The sequence below is a fragment of the Malurus melanocephalus genome, unplaced genomic scaffold, assembly GCF_030028575.1.
Source record: "Malurus melanocephalus ecotype Western Australia unplaced genomic scaffold, MMel_1.1 scaffold_549, whole genome shotgun sequence".
NCBI classification, from domain to species: Eukaryota; Metazoa; Chordata; class Aves; order Passeriformes; family Maluridae; genus Malurus; species Malurus melanocephalus.
Genome location: NW_026623781.1, coordinates 177,073 through 195,136, shown reverse-complemented (window position 1 = coordinate 195,136; position 18,064 = coordinate 177,073). Strand labels below are relative to the sequence as shown.

The 18,064-nt window shown below is 37.5% G+C and overlaps 1 protein-coding gene across 1 annotated transcript in view; it reads right to left on the bottom strand.

The window, feature by feature from the left end:
* Positions 1–18,064, bottom strand: part of WDR26 (WD repeat domain 26) — a 28,342-nt gene that overhangs the window by 7,431 nt on the left and 2,847 nt on the right. Inside the window, exons 4-9 of the mRNA XM_057382102.1 lie at positions 11,534–11,670; positions 10,944–11,041; positions 9,998–10,154; positions 5,442–5,580; positions 1,766–1,906; positions 316–435 (exon numbers count right to left, since the gene is read on the bottom strand). Of these exons, the coding sequence (XP_057238085.1) occupies positions 316–435; positions 1,766–1,906; positions 5,442–5,580; positions 9,998–10,154; positions 10,944–11,041; positions 11,534–11,670 (792 nt within the window). The remainder of the gene's footprint in view (positions 1–315; positions 436–1,765; positions 1,907–5,441; positions 5,581–9,997; positions 10,155–10,943; positions 11,042–11,533; positions 11,671–18,064) is intronic.

Here is an 18,064-nt window from a genome sequence, read left to right as displayed (position 1 = left end):
AATTCTGTGGAATAAAAACATTTGTAGACAAAGGTAGTGCTTTTTATTAGTGCTTTTTTTCTGAAGCAGCTAAGAAAACGAATTCCAGACCACAAATCCTCCTTGAGGCAGACCAAAGATGCTCAAACCCTTCAAACTGCTCCACACAGAAGGGCTGCTGAAATACTTGCATTAATGTATTGCTTCTTTGAATTACAAAGCACCAGAAGCTGTAGTGTGCACACACACAAAAACCTGAAAAAAACATCAACCTCAGACTTGACCCAACTTTAATTTCTTGCTTTGCTTTCCAAGAGACAGATGCAGARAACTTACACACTGATAGAACTGTCCACGCTGCCCTCCCGTTACAAAACGCTTCCCATCAGGATTCCAGGCCACGCTTGTTAAACTGTCTTCATGAGACTGGCTCATCTTTGTCCTCAGCTCCCCAGTCTGGAAAAAAWCCAAAGGCAGCAGGGCCTTATACCAGAACCCTTTCCCAAAAAGGCACTCATAATTTTATCTGACATGTAGCATGTATTTTTCAACATTGTTATTAAAAAGCAACACAAATTTATGAATAATGCAATAAAAAGGTAGAACTACTTCAGCATTTCCAGTTAATTTACACTTGATTTGGGACAATTTACTTCATCTCTCAAATCAAGAGAGATAGAATAGCCGGTGTGTTGGACAACTAAAAGATGATGAGTAAAGAGTGGAATGAAAAGAAACTACAAACCAAGAGAGTGACAAGCACTATGAAATGAAAAAAAAAACCAAAACACTGAAAGAAAGGAGGCATGAAGAGGCTACAAGAAAAGGGGGGACAAAATACATTTTACTAAGAAGTTAAGAATATCACAGTATTTWGGATGTTTTCCTCCTTCAGCTGAAGTTCTCCGTGCCAAAACTTAGCTTTCGTCCCTAGCATAAAATGCCACCGTTTCACAAGACAGAACACCAATGAGTGGCATTGTCAGTAGTGCTCTTCACTGAGCCAATTTAGTCAATTAAACAGAAGAAAAGTGTTCCAAGGGTGAAGAAAGGGAACGTTTTTGTTTTGTGAAACCAAATTAGTTCAGAGTCCAAGGCAGCACAAGGAAGTCTATACAGCTCTCAACCGAGGCAAGGGAAGCTTTTATACCAACTCAAGTGCCCATAAAATTCAAGAGCAGAAAGTGATTTCCAAATTCATGGAGAAATGGCAAAATGCCCTAGTGCCTGACTGAAAGATGAAGTTCTGAAATCATAAATTTAAGCCTCTGTGGATCTGTCACTAACATGACCGGGAGGGTTACATGAAGTAAAATGGTTTGCATATTTGACTTTTGTTACTTGTTAAAATTGTAAGCCCAAGGGTTAGCCTGTTACAGGGACAAACATATAAGGATATCCCATACTGCTTCCCTTCAATGATAATTCTGCCCTCTGCTTCTCTTGCTTAGTTTGTTGCCTTTCTCCTCAAAAGCTGAGGTCCTGTGCATTTATGTCACCCCTTCTCAGAAATGATCAGTAACCAGATACACCTGACTTGCTACACAATCCCAGACACTTAGACATGAACTCCAATTTCAGCTCTGTCCAAAGTGCAAAGAGAATTTGTAGGCTGCCTTATTTTCAAACTGAGAAGGGGCAGGGAGATCAACATYTCTTCTTGGCTCTCACACCTTGGCACGACTTTGCAGCGATTACTTCTTTGAGGCTTTTAAGTATTTACATATTGAAACAAAAGCAGGAGGTTGACCACAGTTTTCTTTTTCACTCATAAGTCACCACTTACTTGTACATTCCAGAGCCAAAGCTCAGAACAATCATCTGGGCCACAGGCAACAAGGTARTTGTCATCTGGACTCCAGGCAATGTAGGAGACCCCATACGCGTGACCTTCTAACGTCTTAAGTAGTTTTAGCTGGTGAGTGTCCTGGAACAAGAGAGGGGCTCTTGAGACAATGCAAATGAACTCCCACTACATTTCACATTTCCACAGGGTCCATGCACAGCACAGAAAGTTTGCTTTAAGCAACCTGGCACCTGCAAGATGTGAACAGTACTGGAAAAGTAATTGCTAGTTTACAGGGTAAGGCCAGAAATAAAAGACTCTAAATTTCAACCTTCAAAACAAGAATACTTATACATATTTTTGTTTTAATCTTCTGTGATTCTGAATGTAAAGCTTACAAAATACCACTGTGTATAAAAGTTTTACATAACATTACACTTGCTTTAGCACAGAAGATTTCTGTAGAGTCAAGTMTTTGTACATCTACTGGATTATGAAAGTATCCATATTTTACAGAATTAAGTTACTTTCTTATAAGTAAAGACACATTTGAAGCCTCTTATGGTTAAACAGAAAACTAAAACCTCCACAGATACTGACAAAGAAAAGCCKTGAAGGGCCAATATTTTAAAAAACTTAAGTGTATCTTGTGCATGCTGCTCAAGAAAGATTATTTATAGAAACGTATTTTTAAAAACTTCACTGAGAGGTGTTCTTATTTCAGAAGTGTTTCCCACAGCAAGCTGTTTTCTGCCAGATTTAGTGAATGAAGCATACTTGGCGCATGCAGTGTCTTGTATCATCTTTATATTACAACTGTTTTACTGCTGCCTTGTCAGAGGAACTTGACTTTCAAGAAGCTTATAAAAATAAGCAGTACTGCCAGATACTGTGAAACAATCACACACTGACTTCCTAAATACAGAAACATGCTTCAGTACAGTATTAGCRCTGACTTTTGACAACAGCATACACATACACAAGTAGAACAGAGCTTTTTAAAATGATGGCAATAATTTCTTGGAGCCTCTTGGAAAGGGGTAATCAAATTGTCCTCCCTCCACCCCCCTCCCATTTTTTTTCCATGCATGACCGATGTTTATAGCTCCAACTTCTTTTCAAAAAGAGTGACTAATTTGAAAATCTAGCCTGATTTCTCTAATTGTCCCTCTCTTTTTTTTTTTCCAGTATCAAGCAACAGATCACTTCTTGATTTTTAAAGGGAAAGGCCAGTGGAAGAGTGACACGAACGATTGTTCCCTGGGATCAGCTGTGAGGGATTTGGTGACTCTCAGCCAGCCTGTGGTACTGGAGGTTCTGCTGGCTAGAAATTGCAAATTCCTCAAAAGAAAGTGAGCTAAGAAAAATCTTCAGAGTGCAGAGAAAGAAGGGCAAAAGAAWGGACTCGTCAAGACCCCTTTTCCATTCTAACCATTATTCCTGGACTGCATTAGACACTGCTGTGTCTGTAGCTAAAGTCATTTTCAAGGAAACTGAGTCATGTCTGACATGATCTCACATCCTGGAGCTTGTCTGGAACAGATACATTTCTTTYTACAACAGGATTAAAGCAGCCTGTCACTTCAGCATATCTGAAACTCAGGAGGAACAAGACAGATAAGATATTCCTCTTCTAATGATAGAACTCTGTGGCTGTTACTATCTTCTATACTGCTCTCATACGTCCCTCCAAATRCCCTAAAGCTGCTATACCATGCTCTAAAACAGCAGTCAGTGGTATTTCAGGCAAACCAAGTGTAGTCAATCTGCCTCCCACCCACCACCAAAAGAAATCTCAGCACTTCTATCCCTTACATGTAGCTTCCCAAACTTTTGTTGTGYATGACAAGCAACTATTCAGGCATCAACTSAAGYCTGCAGTAGTTGAGCTACTTGGCTKAAAAGCCCAAAACCTGTCAATGGTTTTCAGAAAATGCAGAAGGGATTTTTGTGATGAGCCAGTTAAAGGAGAATTCTTAACAAAGATGTGTTTTAGACAAGGTGATGCACAGAGTGTGCTTATCCTTTGTGCTCCACAGAGATCCTGCCACACTTCCTGACAGTCAAATAATGCATCCCACACAAGCCTAGTCAACTGAAGACACTACTTAATGCTGCTGAGTATGCATTAGAACTTTGAAACGAAATCTAACACATGAAAATGACAACAGAAGCATAGTTAAAGACAGTCTAGACATGTGGTTGGGTCTTAGAAAAGACTTAAAATTCAAGGTAAGAAATTAAGAAAGCATTGCAGTAGTGTCATTACACTCCAAGAAGTGTGATGAAGAAAAGAACAGGAGAAATTAAGGATTCTCACACATGTGAAGTGTGTGTGTAAAAATCAAATACTGTTCATTAAAAACAGTGTTCGCACACTACTTGACCAGACATTGTTGGACAGATGTTTCCATGTAGTTTATGCAAACATATTAAAATAATTCTGTATACCCAATGCCTTGAAAACCAGATTAAATTTACAGGTCAAAAGACATTGTCAACTGCTACAGGAAACGTGAGAAGCATGCTCTGGCCAATTTGAGAATGAACCATTTGATGTGGGCTAATGCTATTTAGGTATCCACCTGCTTGAACAGGTTTCAATTTTTTTTTAGCGCACTCAAAAAAAAAAAAAAGAGGAACCAACGAAACTCTACRAAACTGCTTTCCCACTAACTGTTTTTTAGATATTTTTATTTTTYAGCAACCCTTCATCAAAAGGGTTGCTAAAGAATAAACACTCAGGAAACATTCATTTGGTTTTACTAACCAGCTATTAGCTAACAATTCACTATAAAAGGTGCTAATCAAGATGTTTGGTATTAAACACATCAATATAAAAAGAAGATGTGCATCTACAATCAAGCGACAATAGCAAAAAACGTTTGATCCTTAATTTACCTAAATTACTCTGTTAAAAAAAAACCCAAAACAAATAACACACAAAATACGGATTATTTCCAAACTAAGTAACAGAAGTCAGCTTTGCTTCTATACAGCTCTTGGTCCAGAATACACTGGCCCTGGTAACACACAAACCACAGTATGGTTTTCAGGTTTATGCCTGAAAAATACACGGTGTTAGTTCTGGGGCTACATAACAACTATGCACATGGAACAGCCTTTTAAGTCCTCCCATCATTTTAACAGCAAAAAAAGACTCAGATTATATGGCTTCCTTCTCTCCTGAAGTGAGAGAAAAGAATTAAATTCAGCTCTCAAATCGTACTGAAAACCRGCATGGAACTGCAAAAACCTTTCATTTTCCACCTCACATACCAGCCTGCAGCTGTGTGGTTAAAAAACTAAAAATGTTATTTCTGATAGTGTTTCACAAGCATTAGCAACTTCAAATAATTGTGTGTTAATGTTCAAGTTTATTTGCTGTCTTCAATTATTATGAAATAGACTGCCATACTTTCATAATCATTTCTACGAYTCAAAACAAGCTTAGATTAATCTTTTTATTTACATATGAATAGATATGTGTAGGAAAGATGTATGAAATATCCTACAGCTACAAGATTTACAAGACCTTTACATMGCAGGGAATGAGATTTAAGAGGACTACTGTCCATGTCAGCCTATCCTACAAGAATCACACCATTCTAGCACGAGAAAGCTGAGAGGGAAGGGAAAGACAAGTCATGCATGTTTTCACATTTGGCACACTTACTGGATCAACCTGCCATATAATAACGGTTGTGTCCTTAGAGCCTGTTGCTAATTTAGTGCCGTCGTTGGAGAATTTACAGAACCACACTTCATTACAGTGCTCCGTTAGGATCTGCTGGGTATAGCATGGGAACTGTTTCCTGGGAAAACAAAGGGATTCACAGATTAGTAAGTAAGCAGTAAGATTTTATAAAATCAAGCTATTAAAAGAGACAATCAAACAAAAACCTTATTTAAATGCAAGACCAGACAACTTAGAAAACTCCTCTAKTAACAGCTGCTTCAAATAAGTACAGAATGAAGTGTCTTATCTGGCAACAARCTCACACCATCAAGTCATCATAATTAACCATAAGAACACAGAACTATTCKTATTTCACTCACATAATTTGTTATGCTTTCATGTAACTTGGAATAAAATTGACCTCATCAGGAGTGTAACAGCTTATTACTRTATAATTTTCTAATGTATAGAAAATACTACAGCATTGGTCTCTTTGAACCACAGGTGCAATGGTTTAACTCATGAGGTCTTTGTAGGTATTGAACTCATTTTGTTGTATCTTGCCAAGTCTTTAGAAATTATTCTTACATAAAAGTTCCTTTTCCTGAATGTGACCTTCCAATAAATTAGATGTTTCTTTGCCTTTGTTTTGTCATCTTTTATTTTCTCTGCCGAGTACCACATATAATATCTAAGCGTAACTAGCAAGATACCATTGAGGTTTCAACTGGAACAGTTCTCCCCCACAAAATCTACATTATTTTGTAAAATGTTGTGTTTATCGAACAAAATATTACATGATAAACTACTGAAGAAGAGTGAAACATTCCTCKAGAGCGAACATTTAATATTCTAGTTACACACTGAGGAAAAGCTAACAGTCAAAATATTAAGTTAGGTGAGAACTGGAGACAAGTTTTATTTGATTTAAATTTTGCCTACAAGCTCTCAAATAAGAATTTCAGAGCTAAGGTAAAATAAATGTAGACTTTTACAATAGATGTCTGCATTTCTGAGTAATACTGCAAGAAGTACAAGTTYATTGTTCAGATGCACTAGAAGATAGTCTCTAACCACAGACATTGTTTTTTCAACTGCAGAGATCCTGAAGTGGTTTAGTCATAGGCTKAGTTTTTCCGGCACCCATTGCAACAGAGCAACACAACTCTGATGGGACATGGTGGTACTAAGGGAATGACACGACCCTTGTATGCAGAGTTATATTTACCACTGGAGATAAACTGGCTTTAAAAAACCCAAAAAACCAAAACCAACAAAAACACAATACACCCACCCACCAAAGGAAAGAAAAATAAAAATTAAAATAATCAAACACCACCCCCTCCCTCCCAATTAATTTAAGCAGGAAACTTAGTTCCTTCACATTCATATTTACAAATACGGTTTGGGAGCAGCTAGGCTGACAGACACCTAAAACCCTACTTCTTACCTGAAGTTAAAGTTCTGTTTCACACAGTGTCTATAACCTCTCAGTCCATTTTTTTTTTTTACTAGAAGAGGCTTCCTTGTCTGTGTTTAAAGACTATCAAGCRGCACTGAACAACCATACAGTCTCATTTCCTGTCTTATGGTAGAGGAGGATAAAATGTACATATATGTAATTGGCCTCCTTGGGTATGTCTGTACTTACTTGCTTATAGAGAAACACAAGTGTGTTCTGCTCCTGCTTTCAGCTGACCAGGAACTGCCTAGTTGCCCCTGGAAGAACACTGAACCCAAGGTAAAGAGTCCCACCCACAAAAGAAGACTTTGTTTTCCTTGAAGTCTAGAGGGAATCAGGTAAGCCCTTACAGAGACATTTGCACCTACAGGAAGAATTACATAATTATTTAGCCATATTRTTGTTAGCTAGTGTTTTTACCCAGAGCAGCAATTCGCTCTAGGAGGTGAGGCTGCATCCATAACTCACATAAAGCACAGGAGGCATACTGTGTCCCAGGAAAGTCTTTTCAGCATATTTCATTTCAAACTAATTCTCTATGGAACAATAGCTCTTGCATTTTAAAGCTTAAGAAAAGACTTCACAGAGAGCAAAGCTACATTAAATAACCAGGCTGTAGAAGGAAAGAGCAGCAGTCTTGAAACAAGAAACCAGAACCAGTTGTCTTAACACTTTCTGGTTTTGGTAATTAGATATTACTGCAGCTCAAAGGTTTWTCTTTATCTTTATCTTTGTTTCATTACAAATTGCCCTGTTCAGCACAAAACACCTGAATTATGTCATTCACATACAGAAATGCAGCATGCAAAGTTTCCTGTTGTTGTATTTACACAAGTTCAAAATTATAGAGTAGAACACTAAATAGCTACTCTTTTATTCCTTGTACATGCAATGAAAGAGTTATTCCTCAACAAAGAAAACAAAAAATCCAAACAAACAAACAAAAAAAAAAACCTTACCAAAAGAAACCCCAGCACACTCAACTAGGCCAAAGGCTCTCAAAACCAAAAATCACAATTCCTAAGTGCATCAGTTTTCTACTATCAACATCCCTGGCACAGTAAGATGAAATCCTTCACCTTCACTCCCAGTAGTGTCTCACTCACATCTCCCACTCTCACAAGTGAGTTTTAGTTAAACATTTTGCCTCTTAGTGCAATTCAAGCAGGCTTAACCAAAATATTGCCTTAAGTACAAAATGGATTAGTTTCAACTAAAAAAGGGAAACKTGTCATTGTTCTGTCAATTATGTAGTACAAGACTTAAATTGTCTAAGGTATTAGACTACTCTTACTTCTGTCAACTTCATCAAAATTTGGCTTCCACTGTCTAACTCACCTCCAATATGCCCAAGCATGGGCAGCCCGTACAGCACACCACAAACTAAACTCAGACCCCTGCAACAGGTAGGTACAATAGGATGAGGACAGATTGGAAGTCTTTATTTTCAAGTGGGTTTTTGGGTACCTTTTTGTTGGATTTTTTTTTTAAGTATAGTAGTCATGAGTATCTATGTACTTATGCATACACCAAATAAGTATGTACTTATACATACACCAAATATGCAAGTTTAGCAGGACTACTTCAGTGAAAAAATATGAACCAACAAACCAAAATCCCTAATAATGGACAAACCCTTATGTCAGCAAATAGATTCAGATYGGGGAAAATTTAAACCCAGGTTTGTTGCATGTATTATCTTTTAGATCTAATACTACTTAGTCTGACTTCAGTAAACCAAGCTCCTCACAGTGGTYTTGAATGTTCCTAGGGGTTTGATTACCAATATCAAACCTGTTACACAACATCCAATACTACTTATGGACAATACCAGTATATGACCATTTCCAAAAGCTCTTAAAATGGGCAACAGTCAAACATCCGCCCACACACAGTTGGCTGAAACAATGCAACACAGCAAAATTGTAAGCTAGATTACTTGAATACATAAAGTGCCAAAGATAGTAGTTTTAAAAYATTAAGATGGCTACAGTGAAGTACTATGGAAGTCTGCATCTTTAAAAACTGTTTCCCAGTAATTCAAGAACACACGTCAAAGCAGCTGAAATCAGAAAATTCTTATAAGCAAGTTTATCAGTTTTTAATTAACTTCCTCAGATGAGCTAACCTTAACATGGAAACAAYTCCCCTGTAAGCCCAGGTGTTAGCCTGTTACATGSACAMACATATAAGGAWATCCCATAYRGCCTTTATGTTCTAGCCTGCATTCCCTTAATCCACCATGCACAGCACAGCAGTTTCCCATAAAAGCTACACTGAGTTTTTAGGTCCTTAGCCAAGTTTTGCTGCATGAGGAAAAACTGCTCAAGTCAGCCATTTGTTAAAAACAAATATCTTCCTGTTTCATATCTATTAAAGTATTGCATCTTGAAAGTTCAGAAACGGCATCCATTTTGCCACCAAAARAAGTTATCCAAACAGACTAAAGAGACAACACAAAAGTATAAGAGACACTCAATTCTTACTACCTTACAAATCTGAGAAAATACTTCTTCATACTATTTGCATTATATATTATGTAAATCAGAAAAATCGATTGCACATTTCTCCTCTGTTTTAACCTCTGTGCCTAAAAGCACCTGTGTCCACTATTAAAAGCTACAGCTGAAAGCTGAGTTCACAGAAGCAGGTTTCAGTAGGCTTTCTGCATTCCAGTAACCTTGAAGACATAGCCTGGATAAGTTAACATACTACCGATTCATCAGTGAAAAAGCACAGCAATCCTATGTTGATGAATAAGCAGACTGGCTGTCCAAAATGACAAGAAACAAGTGGCTAAGGATTAGCATAGCAGTATCTTCTTTTTATACCAATCTGATTAAAATGTTAAAGCTTCAGTCTGATCTCATTATCCCATATCCAGTGGGGTATCCCCATACCAAAATCTCCTCTACACACCTTCTTTACTTTCCATCTCCACTTAACAAGAACCATTTTTTCCCCATAAAACCCTRATGAACCAGGTCAGAATAGTTTTCCCTTTCCTGCTAACAGCWGGTACAATCCGATTCTTTTMAAAGACCAAGAGAAGATATTGTTGCCCATCTTGGAAGTCAGGAAGRTTTCTYACCTACTACAAACGTGATCTATTAGCAGCGAGACAGAATCTAGATTGCTGTCTAGTTTCGTGTTGTGATATAGGCACCGGTCCCGTTGGAGTTCCACAGCCTGGCGGAGCAGGTTCTGTAAACGCCTCGGAGGAAGCATCACTGATGGGGGTAGGTAGGCTTCAGAGGAGTCAGAAAGAAAAACAAACAAGTGAAGGAAAAAAGACTCATCAAAAGCAAGTTACAAATAAGAGCATACTTTGATCTGAGAAGTTTTAGAAGAGACCTTAGAAAATAACAGCACACAGCTTGTCAAATTTCCAGCTATACMCCTGGAATTAGAAGCATGAACTTCTGGAAAGCAAAGCTGTATGCAAAGTATTTGTCWTACAGAGTATGTTGTCCTGGCCAACAAGCCCCATTTAAACAAGCYAACTCAAAACTCAGTATTTAACAAAATCTATAACATTGTAAAACAACAGTATCAKCTGTGTTCATTTAAGGAATTAACTGTTAGCAGTATGAAAATAAAGAATACCATGGTTTTATAACTCTGCTACATAGTACCACAACAGCCACAAGAAAGAGGAGAAACCGGAATTCYGAGCAAAGTATGAGACCACTATCAACCAGTACCAGTATCACTAGTGGTTATAGGCCACACTKCATTTCCACCACTAACTCACTATGGCTGGCATTTATAACACCCACCCACCCTTCCCTAAGGCAAACATTAAATCACCACGTTATATCACTGCTGCATGCAGCAGAGCTAAGAAATAATCACAGACAGCAAAAGGTTAGGTACRGAAGACCGAAGCGTAAAGGCAACTAAAGATATCCCCATGAATCAAGAAATACAAAAAAYCAACCAACCAGCAAACACAGGTAAAGTCAATTCCCTGGGATACGGAAGTTATATCAGATTAACGGAGATGAGAAGAAATTATAAACACTAGAACATCTTACTCTGGAGTTTGTCCAAAAGTTTAGATCTGGAAGCTGTTCCTTTCCCTTCCCACTCTGCTTTTGCACGCAAGTCTTCTGCATGGCTACACATCAGGTACCTGTTTCAAAAGTGCACATACACCAACAGACCAAGTCTTTTTGGAATMATTCTTTTCACTTTTAAGCATGACACAGATCATAACATTTTTAAGGAAGTGGGAACAGGTGACTTAAGCTTGAGACCAATGGGAAAAAGGCAGGGAACTATTTCACACAAACACACATCTTCTGAACAAATGTCTGCAAACAGCCCATAGGAAAAAAAACAAAACAAAACACAAGCAACTTTAGGGAAGGTAAAATATGTCTTATTAATTTGGATTCTACTAGTACAAAAGTAAATCATCATCAAGTTGTTTTCAAGCATCTGAAACAAAATACTRTCTACTGAACAGTATTCTTTATTCAGCATTTTATCACATCCCACTACAGCTAATTAATCACTAAAATAGTAGCTTTAATACAGCTTGAGTCYTCACAACATCAGCTATCAAAAGCTACAGGATTCCTTAAAAAACTTCTCTGYAAGAGCTCTCAAAGTCCAAACTTACCCACTGAGGACATGAATGCGTTCTGTATTATATTTCAGAGGCGTCAGTTCACAGCGTAGAACCTGAAGTGCCTCCAGGACCTTGCCATCCTCCAGGTATTCCAGGTACTTCTGCTGCAGCAGCAAAAACTTCATCCTCTGACATGACAGAAAGCAGCAGTCAGGGGAAAAAGGTTGACTGAAGTTTCAGAAAACGTTTGAGCCTAAACAGAACAGTAGAAACCATTCTACTATGCCCTTCAGAAATACAGCTCTAAGTAATGTTTCATTACTCTATTTCTTTTGTTGGGTTTTCAACAACATTGCAGCAATGAAGCTATCCATGAATTTCCTCCCTGTTTGATGGGGCTCCAAGCACATTTCTATCTCATTCCTTAGATCCCCACTGCAACTGGTCTCATTTTCACCTGCTCTCTCTTTAGGCATCATTCTTCAAAACCTGCATTTGACAAGCTTTCTAGCGTGACATTCTATCAAGAAAAGGGCCCCAAATCAGCTACTCAACATACTTAAGACTGCATGACAGCACAGGATTCAACAGGACAACTCAGTAAGTTYTCACATTGCTTACACAGAAAGTTGACACAGATTGTTTACATAACTGTGTAACATAAAACARTAATAAACTGGCACTGCCTGAGGTTTTGGGTCTTTTCTGTAGTTCCATGCYAACTTTTTTCCTTGGGAGCTGTTTTCAGGATTACAGAAAAAAATAGTGACTCCTACATTTAGGAGTCACTTCRACTCTCTGAATTAAGTGCTGTTATGTCACAGTGTTCCTTTCAGTTTTTGGCCGTTTTCTTTTAAAAAAAAAAATCAAGCCTGCTATTCTAACAACAAATATCTGTGGATTTAAAAAAGGAAAATGAGGCATTAAGTTACTGTAATAAAAAAAAAAACCTGAAGTCCTAGAAATTTCTAATACTAATTTAGCGGAAACACAGTCTGGTTGTTTCAGGATGAAACATGTTTGTACATGCTATTTACTGCTAGCAGTTATGAGACAGAAATGACATTTCTGATCTGACAAAACTCWGCAGGTTAAAGAGGAAAATGTATGTGCTTAGACATAGTGGTGAGAAACAGACTGAAGATGAAGTAGAGCAAATTACATTTGCTTTTCCAATGAATACACCACAAGTTCAACCATCAGTTTCCTCAGCTTTCATCAGACCTCAGGCACCTCACTGTTTTCATGCTCATATTTGGTCAATGTTTACTTAGTTTCGAACACACTGCCAGCCTCCTTAAGTAGAGGGATAATCGGGAAGTTTAAGATGTTCCTGTCCTATTAAAGCTCACATGGAAGTTTAAGGCTTACTAGATGTTAAATCCAAAGTTAAAACATAAAGCATTTTCATTTCCAGAAWCACTCAATTCTTCAAAAGAATCAAGTTTCCACATACAGTGCTGTTAACTTACCACACAGCTTTGTGAAGCATACAACATGACACAGTAAAGATGATTTATGTTCAAACTTGYCTGTAGTGCTCTGCTGTCCTGTATCTGACAGGCAAACCTGTATTGCATTCCCAATCCAGCTCTTTAGTTTATATGAATTTGGAATTATTAGACCATTACTGTACAGTTCTTCCAGGAGAGACAACTTTTTTCGATGCTCTGACATGTGAAAAACCAAATGAAAGATATCCCAATTATTTACAACCCCAGTGGCTGGCTCCATGCAGCAGGCCAGCAGACATCCCGCTGTTTGCTTATATACCAGCAGCAGGAGGGAGAAGAGCTTCCTCCACCAGCTGTGCACATGCCCACTAGGATATATGGAGACGTTCAGGTAGCAGTCACACACTSTATTTCACTGCTCTTGGTCACCTCACACTGATGATTGCCACCAGATTAAAAATAGCCTGATATTTACAGTTTGTAAKAAAAACTATAGTTCCTCCATACCTTTCTTCCCCATTCACTGCATATAATATTTATTAAATTTAGATCACATTTCCATTAAATGGGATAACCWACCTTTTCTCCCTCCCTACTTTGAGGACTTGGCATATTAATTTCATTTTGCTAGAGGAGMAAGTAAAAAGAGCAGAAAAGCCCTATAACATGGGTTTTATAACATCAGTCCTCACAATTCCATGAAAGCATTACAGGAACACTACCATTCTGAATGCTGTTGCCRAAGAGGTGTAATTTCAGTTCTGGGTTAGAAAGTATAGCTCAAAAAAAAACAAACCAAAAACTTGTCAGTGCCACGAGTGACTTAGGCATGTCAGGAATATAAAATCCTCCAGAACAACAAMGCATTATACAGTTCATGCAGCAATTTACTGTTCCTATAATGGAGAATTAGAAGAAAAGATAAGCAGTTTGAAATATTAACTTATCAATAGCAAAGGGCAGGGACTAAAGTCTTGATGGGGAAATTAAATTGATTTACTAAGCTGTTTTGATAACTGCTCCAGAATTTGCCCCACAGCACACTCAAAMAATGGCATGAACTTCCTTAAGGCACAAGTCACATTCCAGTAACATCACATTGTGGGTAATTTCTTAATGTTGGGACACTCACTGTCTCCTACTTCTCATTTTTGTGCAATTAGAGACTTTCTTGGCTGACAAATAAACTTCTCAACTTTATCCCCTCCTAACAGTACTTCTAATTTCTTCCAACCTCACCTCCTATGACATCCAAGACCATTTTGGGTACAGCACCTCTTTTACACCCCAAACAATTTCCTCTAGAAGGACTGAGAATTGTTTATAATATTGGCAACTGTAAAGTAAAAGCACAAACTCCACTGTTTAAGTAGCTTTTTCTTTCTTCATACTCTTTAGCTGCCTTACAAAGAAGGGAAATCAAAATGATCACAATCGATACCATGCCAAAGTAACACAGGTGCCTGGGATTTGTTATCTCAGTGTTTACAGAGGAAGTTCAGCATCATTACACTCCTTACTGTTGAGCAATTTAAAATTCAGACACCACCATTAGCTTAAAGCCAAGATTCCTCACCCTGAAGGACCCTTGGAAGAGTCCAATACAAGTCTCAGCACTGCAGTCTGGCTGGTTTTGTTCAGTTATTATTATCTCATCCTGTCTTTCACCTCRAYAGAAAGGATGAGGATAAAGTRCATTACTTTGTTGTTTCTACAAGCTATTATTTAAGCGTAAATTGAACTCTGATTACCCTGGGGCAAAACTAAGTTAACAGATTTACGGGGTTTTGTTTGTTTGTTTTAGTGTAGGCACTATTAGCATTTCTCTTTTCCCAAACTACAGCCTTCAATTACTAATACGAATGCTTAGTACTGTACTCCTAATTGTTGGAAGGAAAGCCCCTTTCTGAATCCTAAATTCTAGGAAGCCTGGCATGAACCATAATTCACCAGCACTACTAYGGTGAATTACATAATTCACCAGTAACCAAAGGTGAAAACCTTAGCAAACAAAACTGTGAAAGGAACACGACAAACATAGAACCACAGGCAAGAAATTGGGCCATTCTGATCAGTAACTGTAACCAGCAGTGAATCTTCAGATGTTTAACGAGCAAAGTGCAAAATAACCTAAGCTTAGGTTTAGATTTTGGTGTTACTTTCAACCTGTGTATCTTAACAAGCTCTGCAACATTTTATTCATGTACTARTTCAAAATAAATAAACATTGTTGAAGCAACTGTTCTTGAAATTAAATAGGTAACTAAAATACATGGTGAAATTACCAGCTGATGTTTCAAAACAAACTCAACACAGTACTATCTACTTACTACCTGCAGAACTAAGACCTCAGGTTTCTTTATCCTGTATTCTTTTACTTTGATWGTTTTGTAAAATACTGATGAAAGCACTTAAAAACAATCCAAAACTTAAATACTTAAAGGGGAGAAAATACTCTGGTCCACAGAACTCAGCAAAGAATTAAATGAGGTTTCARCCATACCAAGTCGTGCCACATAGGGAGTAATTAACTCCAATAGGGACTTGCCCTTAATGCTGGTAGCAAGAGAGACACCATGCAGGCAGGTGGAGCACTTTGCTCAAATGATAATATTTAACTCACTTTTTAGATTGTATTGCCAACTGTAGGCTGTACACCTCTAGAATAAGTAAAGAGAACAATTTGAAGGTAATTTCTAGATGACTGTAGAGGAATAATCTCCAGGATTTTTTCCTAGGTTCAACTAAATACCCAAGACAGATGCCATAATATGCTTGAGTAGCCCCAAAGTAAGCAAAACCTCAGGCTGGCTTGATGTTGGTGTTTTCTAACTGTTACTCAAAAGAAAGCATCATGCTTGATTCAATTAGAAAGTTTTCCAACAGATTTTCTAAAACAGCTGTATCTTACACGCTGGAAAAGTAAACATGACTAATCACATACTGTATACCACTCAGTTGTGTTGACACAAATAGAAATGGCAAACTGTCCTGTGTGCTGCCACACCCTYCCCCCCAAATCAACACACTGCATCAAAGCTTTAAAAATTGAGATCAGCTATTTCATATTTACCATTTTTACAGTAAGCACTTGAAGCATTTTGCAGGAATCAGGAAATTAAACATGAGTAGAATTTTAAAAATACATACGCATCTCCCTTCACTGACCAGACATTTCAAGAGCAGTTCTGTATCCTGGTTATTTTGTCCAGGTCATATTAACTATATGCAAAAAAAAAAACCAACAATCCCACCCAAACCAAAAACAAACCACAAAACACACACCCTACTTAGTTAAATACTCTGTGTCATCTACATTTTTAGGTACCCATTCTTCTTGTATGCACACATTTTTAAAACATCTAGTCACACAGTGTGAGTCACAAGTCAGCAAACTCAAAACCTAATTTTCTATTTTTAAAGAGATACCTGCAGCAGCACCTTGTTTGGACTTTTCCAGATTAAGACATTTATTGCTTTCATTAGCTCTGACTTTACTGCAGTTGGGAATACCTACAGAGCATAAAGCATCCCTCCTTACCTGTAACCTCTCACTAGTTTCCCAGCTGGTGACAACACTAACACCCACCCAGAATCAAAACCATATGCACGAAAGCTGGACAGGGAGGGAGGAGAAAGTGTGTGCACAACAGAATACACACAAGCTCAACTTATCCTCATAAATAATGCTGTCTTACTAACACACACATGAAAGACATTCAAAACTGTTACCTATTTTAAATTATATTTGATTTATATATAGGAGAACAACTTGATAAAGAAAACAATTAATATTGGTTCAGGTAAAGTTCAATCTAAACTAAGTATTTTTACTGCACCAAGTTTTATGGAACCAGTTAAGACATGAACATTAGAGAATGCTTTCAGAGCCCTTTCAGAACAACAGAAGGAAAACATCCCCTTTTTCCCAAGTTGAATTCTCTAAATAGTACACTGYTAACACTCAAACCTCTTAACTCACTGACATGCAAGACACTTTAATACTACAGACAAACTTCGTAACTTCAGAAGTCAGAAACATGAGAAAATTTGTTTCAAATGACCATTCATATTCCTACACAGCAGTTCCATACCTTTAGTCTGCACAAACTATCAAAGCTGTATGCAATATCCTAAATTCCTTCAAGTCTTTGAGAAAAGAGAAAGTGAACTGCTGGTCTAATTAAGAGGTGCTAAGTTTTGACCAAGTTAATAGAACCAAATGTAAACTTCTGTCAAGTTCCCTCTGATGTTTTGTTAAACATCTGTTTTTCCTACTTCACTTCCTGTTCTCTCTCTCCCTCCCCCACCAGACAGGAAATTGTCTTGACAACAAATGAATCAGCTAGAAGTGGAACTAAGCAGCCATCAGCTGATTCCTCATTGTTTACAGTCACAGACACTTCAAAAAGCCTTGCTACTATTTTCTTCTTAAGTGACCATAGCTGTTCTAACTWCATCACATTAAAATAAACGTTTAAACACAACAGGCTCTTTAAAGAGTCAAGTAATGGTTTTCATCTTGAGATACGAAAATCAAAACAAGAAACACTTTACTCAAAGCAACTGAAATCATAACAAAACATATTGTAGCTGTCAAATCACAGGATACACCAACCTTCTATTTCTAGGTTTATCTTTTTTTAAAAAAAAAGCCACCCAAAGAGAAAAAGCTCTAAATAAAATCCCAAACAGCAATACAAATGCATTTGCTCTTTAAAAGCCATCTGGAAAAGCAACAGTATTGTTCATGGTCTATAGCAGCCTCTATATTCTTGTAATGTGCTATTACAATGCCAACTGCACATTAGTATTACTGCCTTTTATTTCTGAACTTCTCTTCCCTCAAGAAAAYTTACTCCTATAAACATAGAGATTGTGAGAAGTATTTCAAGGTTGAAATTAGTATTCAACATAGGCAGTTTCTTCAGAAACTGACCTATTTTAGGACCATGACAGGATTTATATTTTATCAGTTAGGTATGTTTAATAGTGTTTAAACATTCAGTACACCAAATCTTAGCCTCAATACTTTTTACATTCTACAACAGAATAAAAAAAGTTCAGATTAGTATGACGTTTGAGATAGCATGCAAGCTGCTTAAAGTAAACAAAAAAAAAAAAAAAA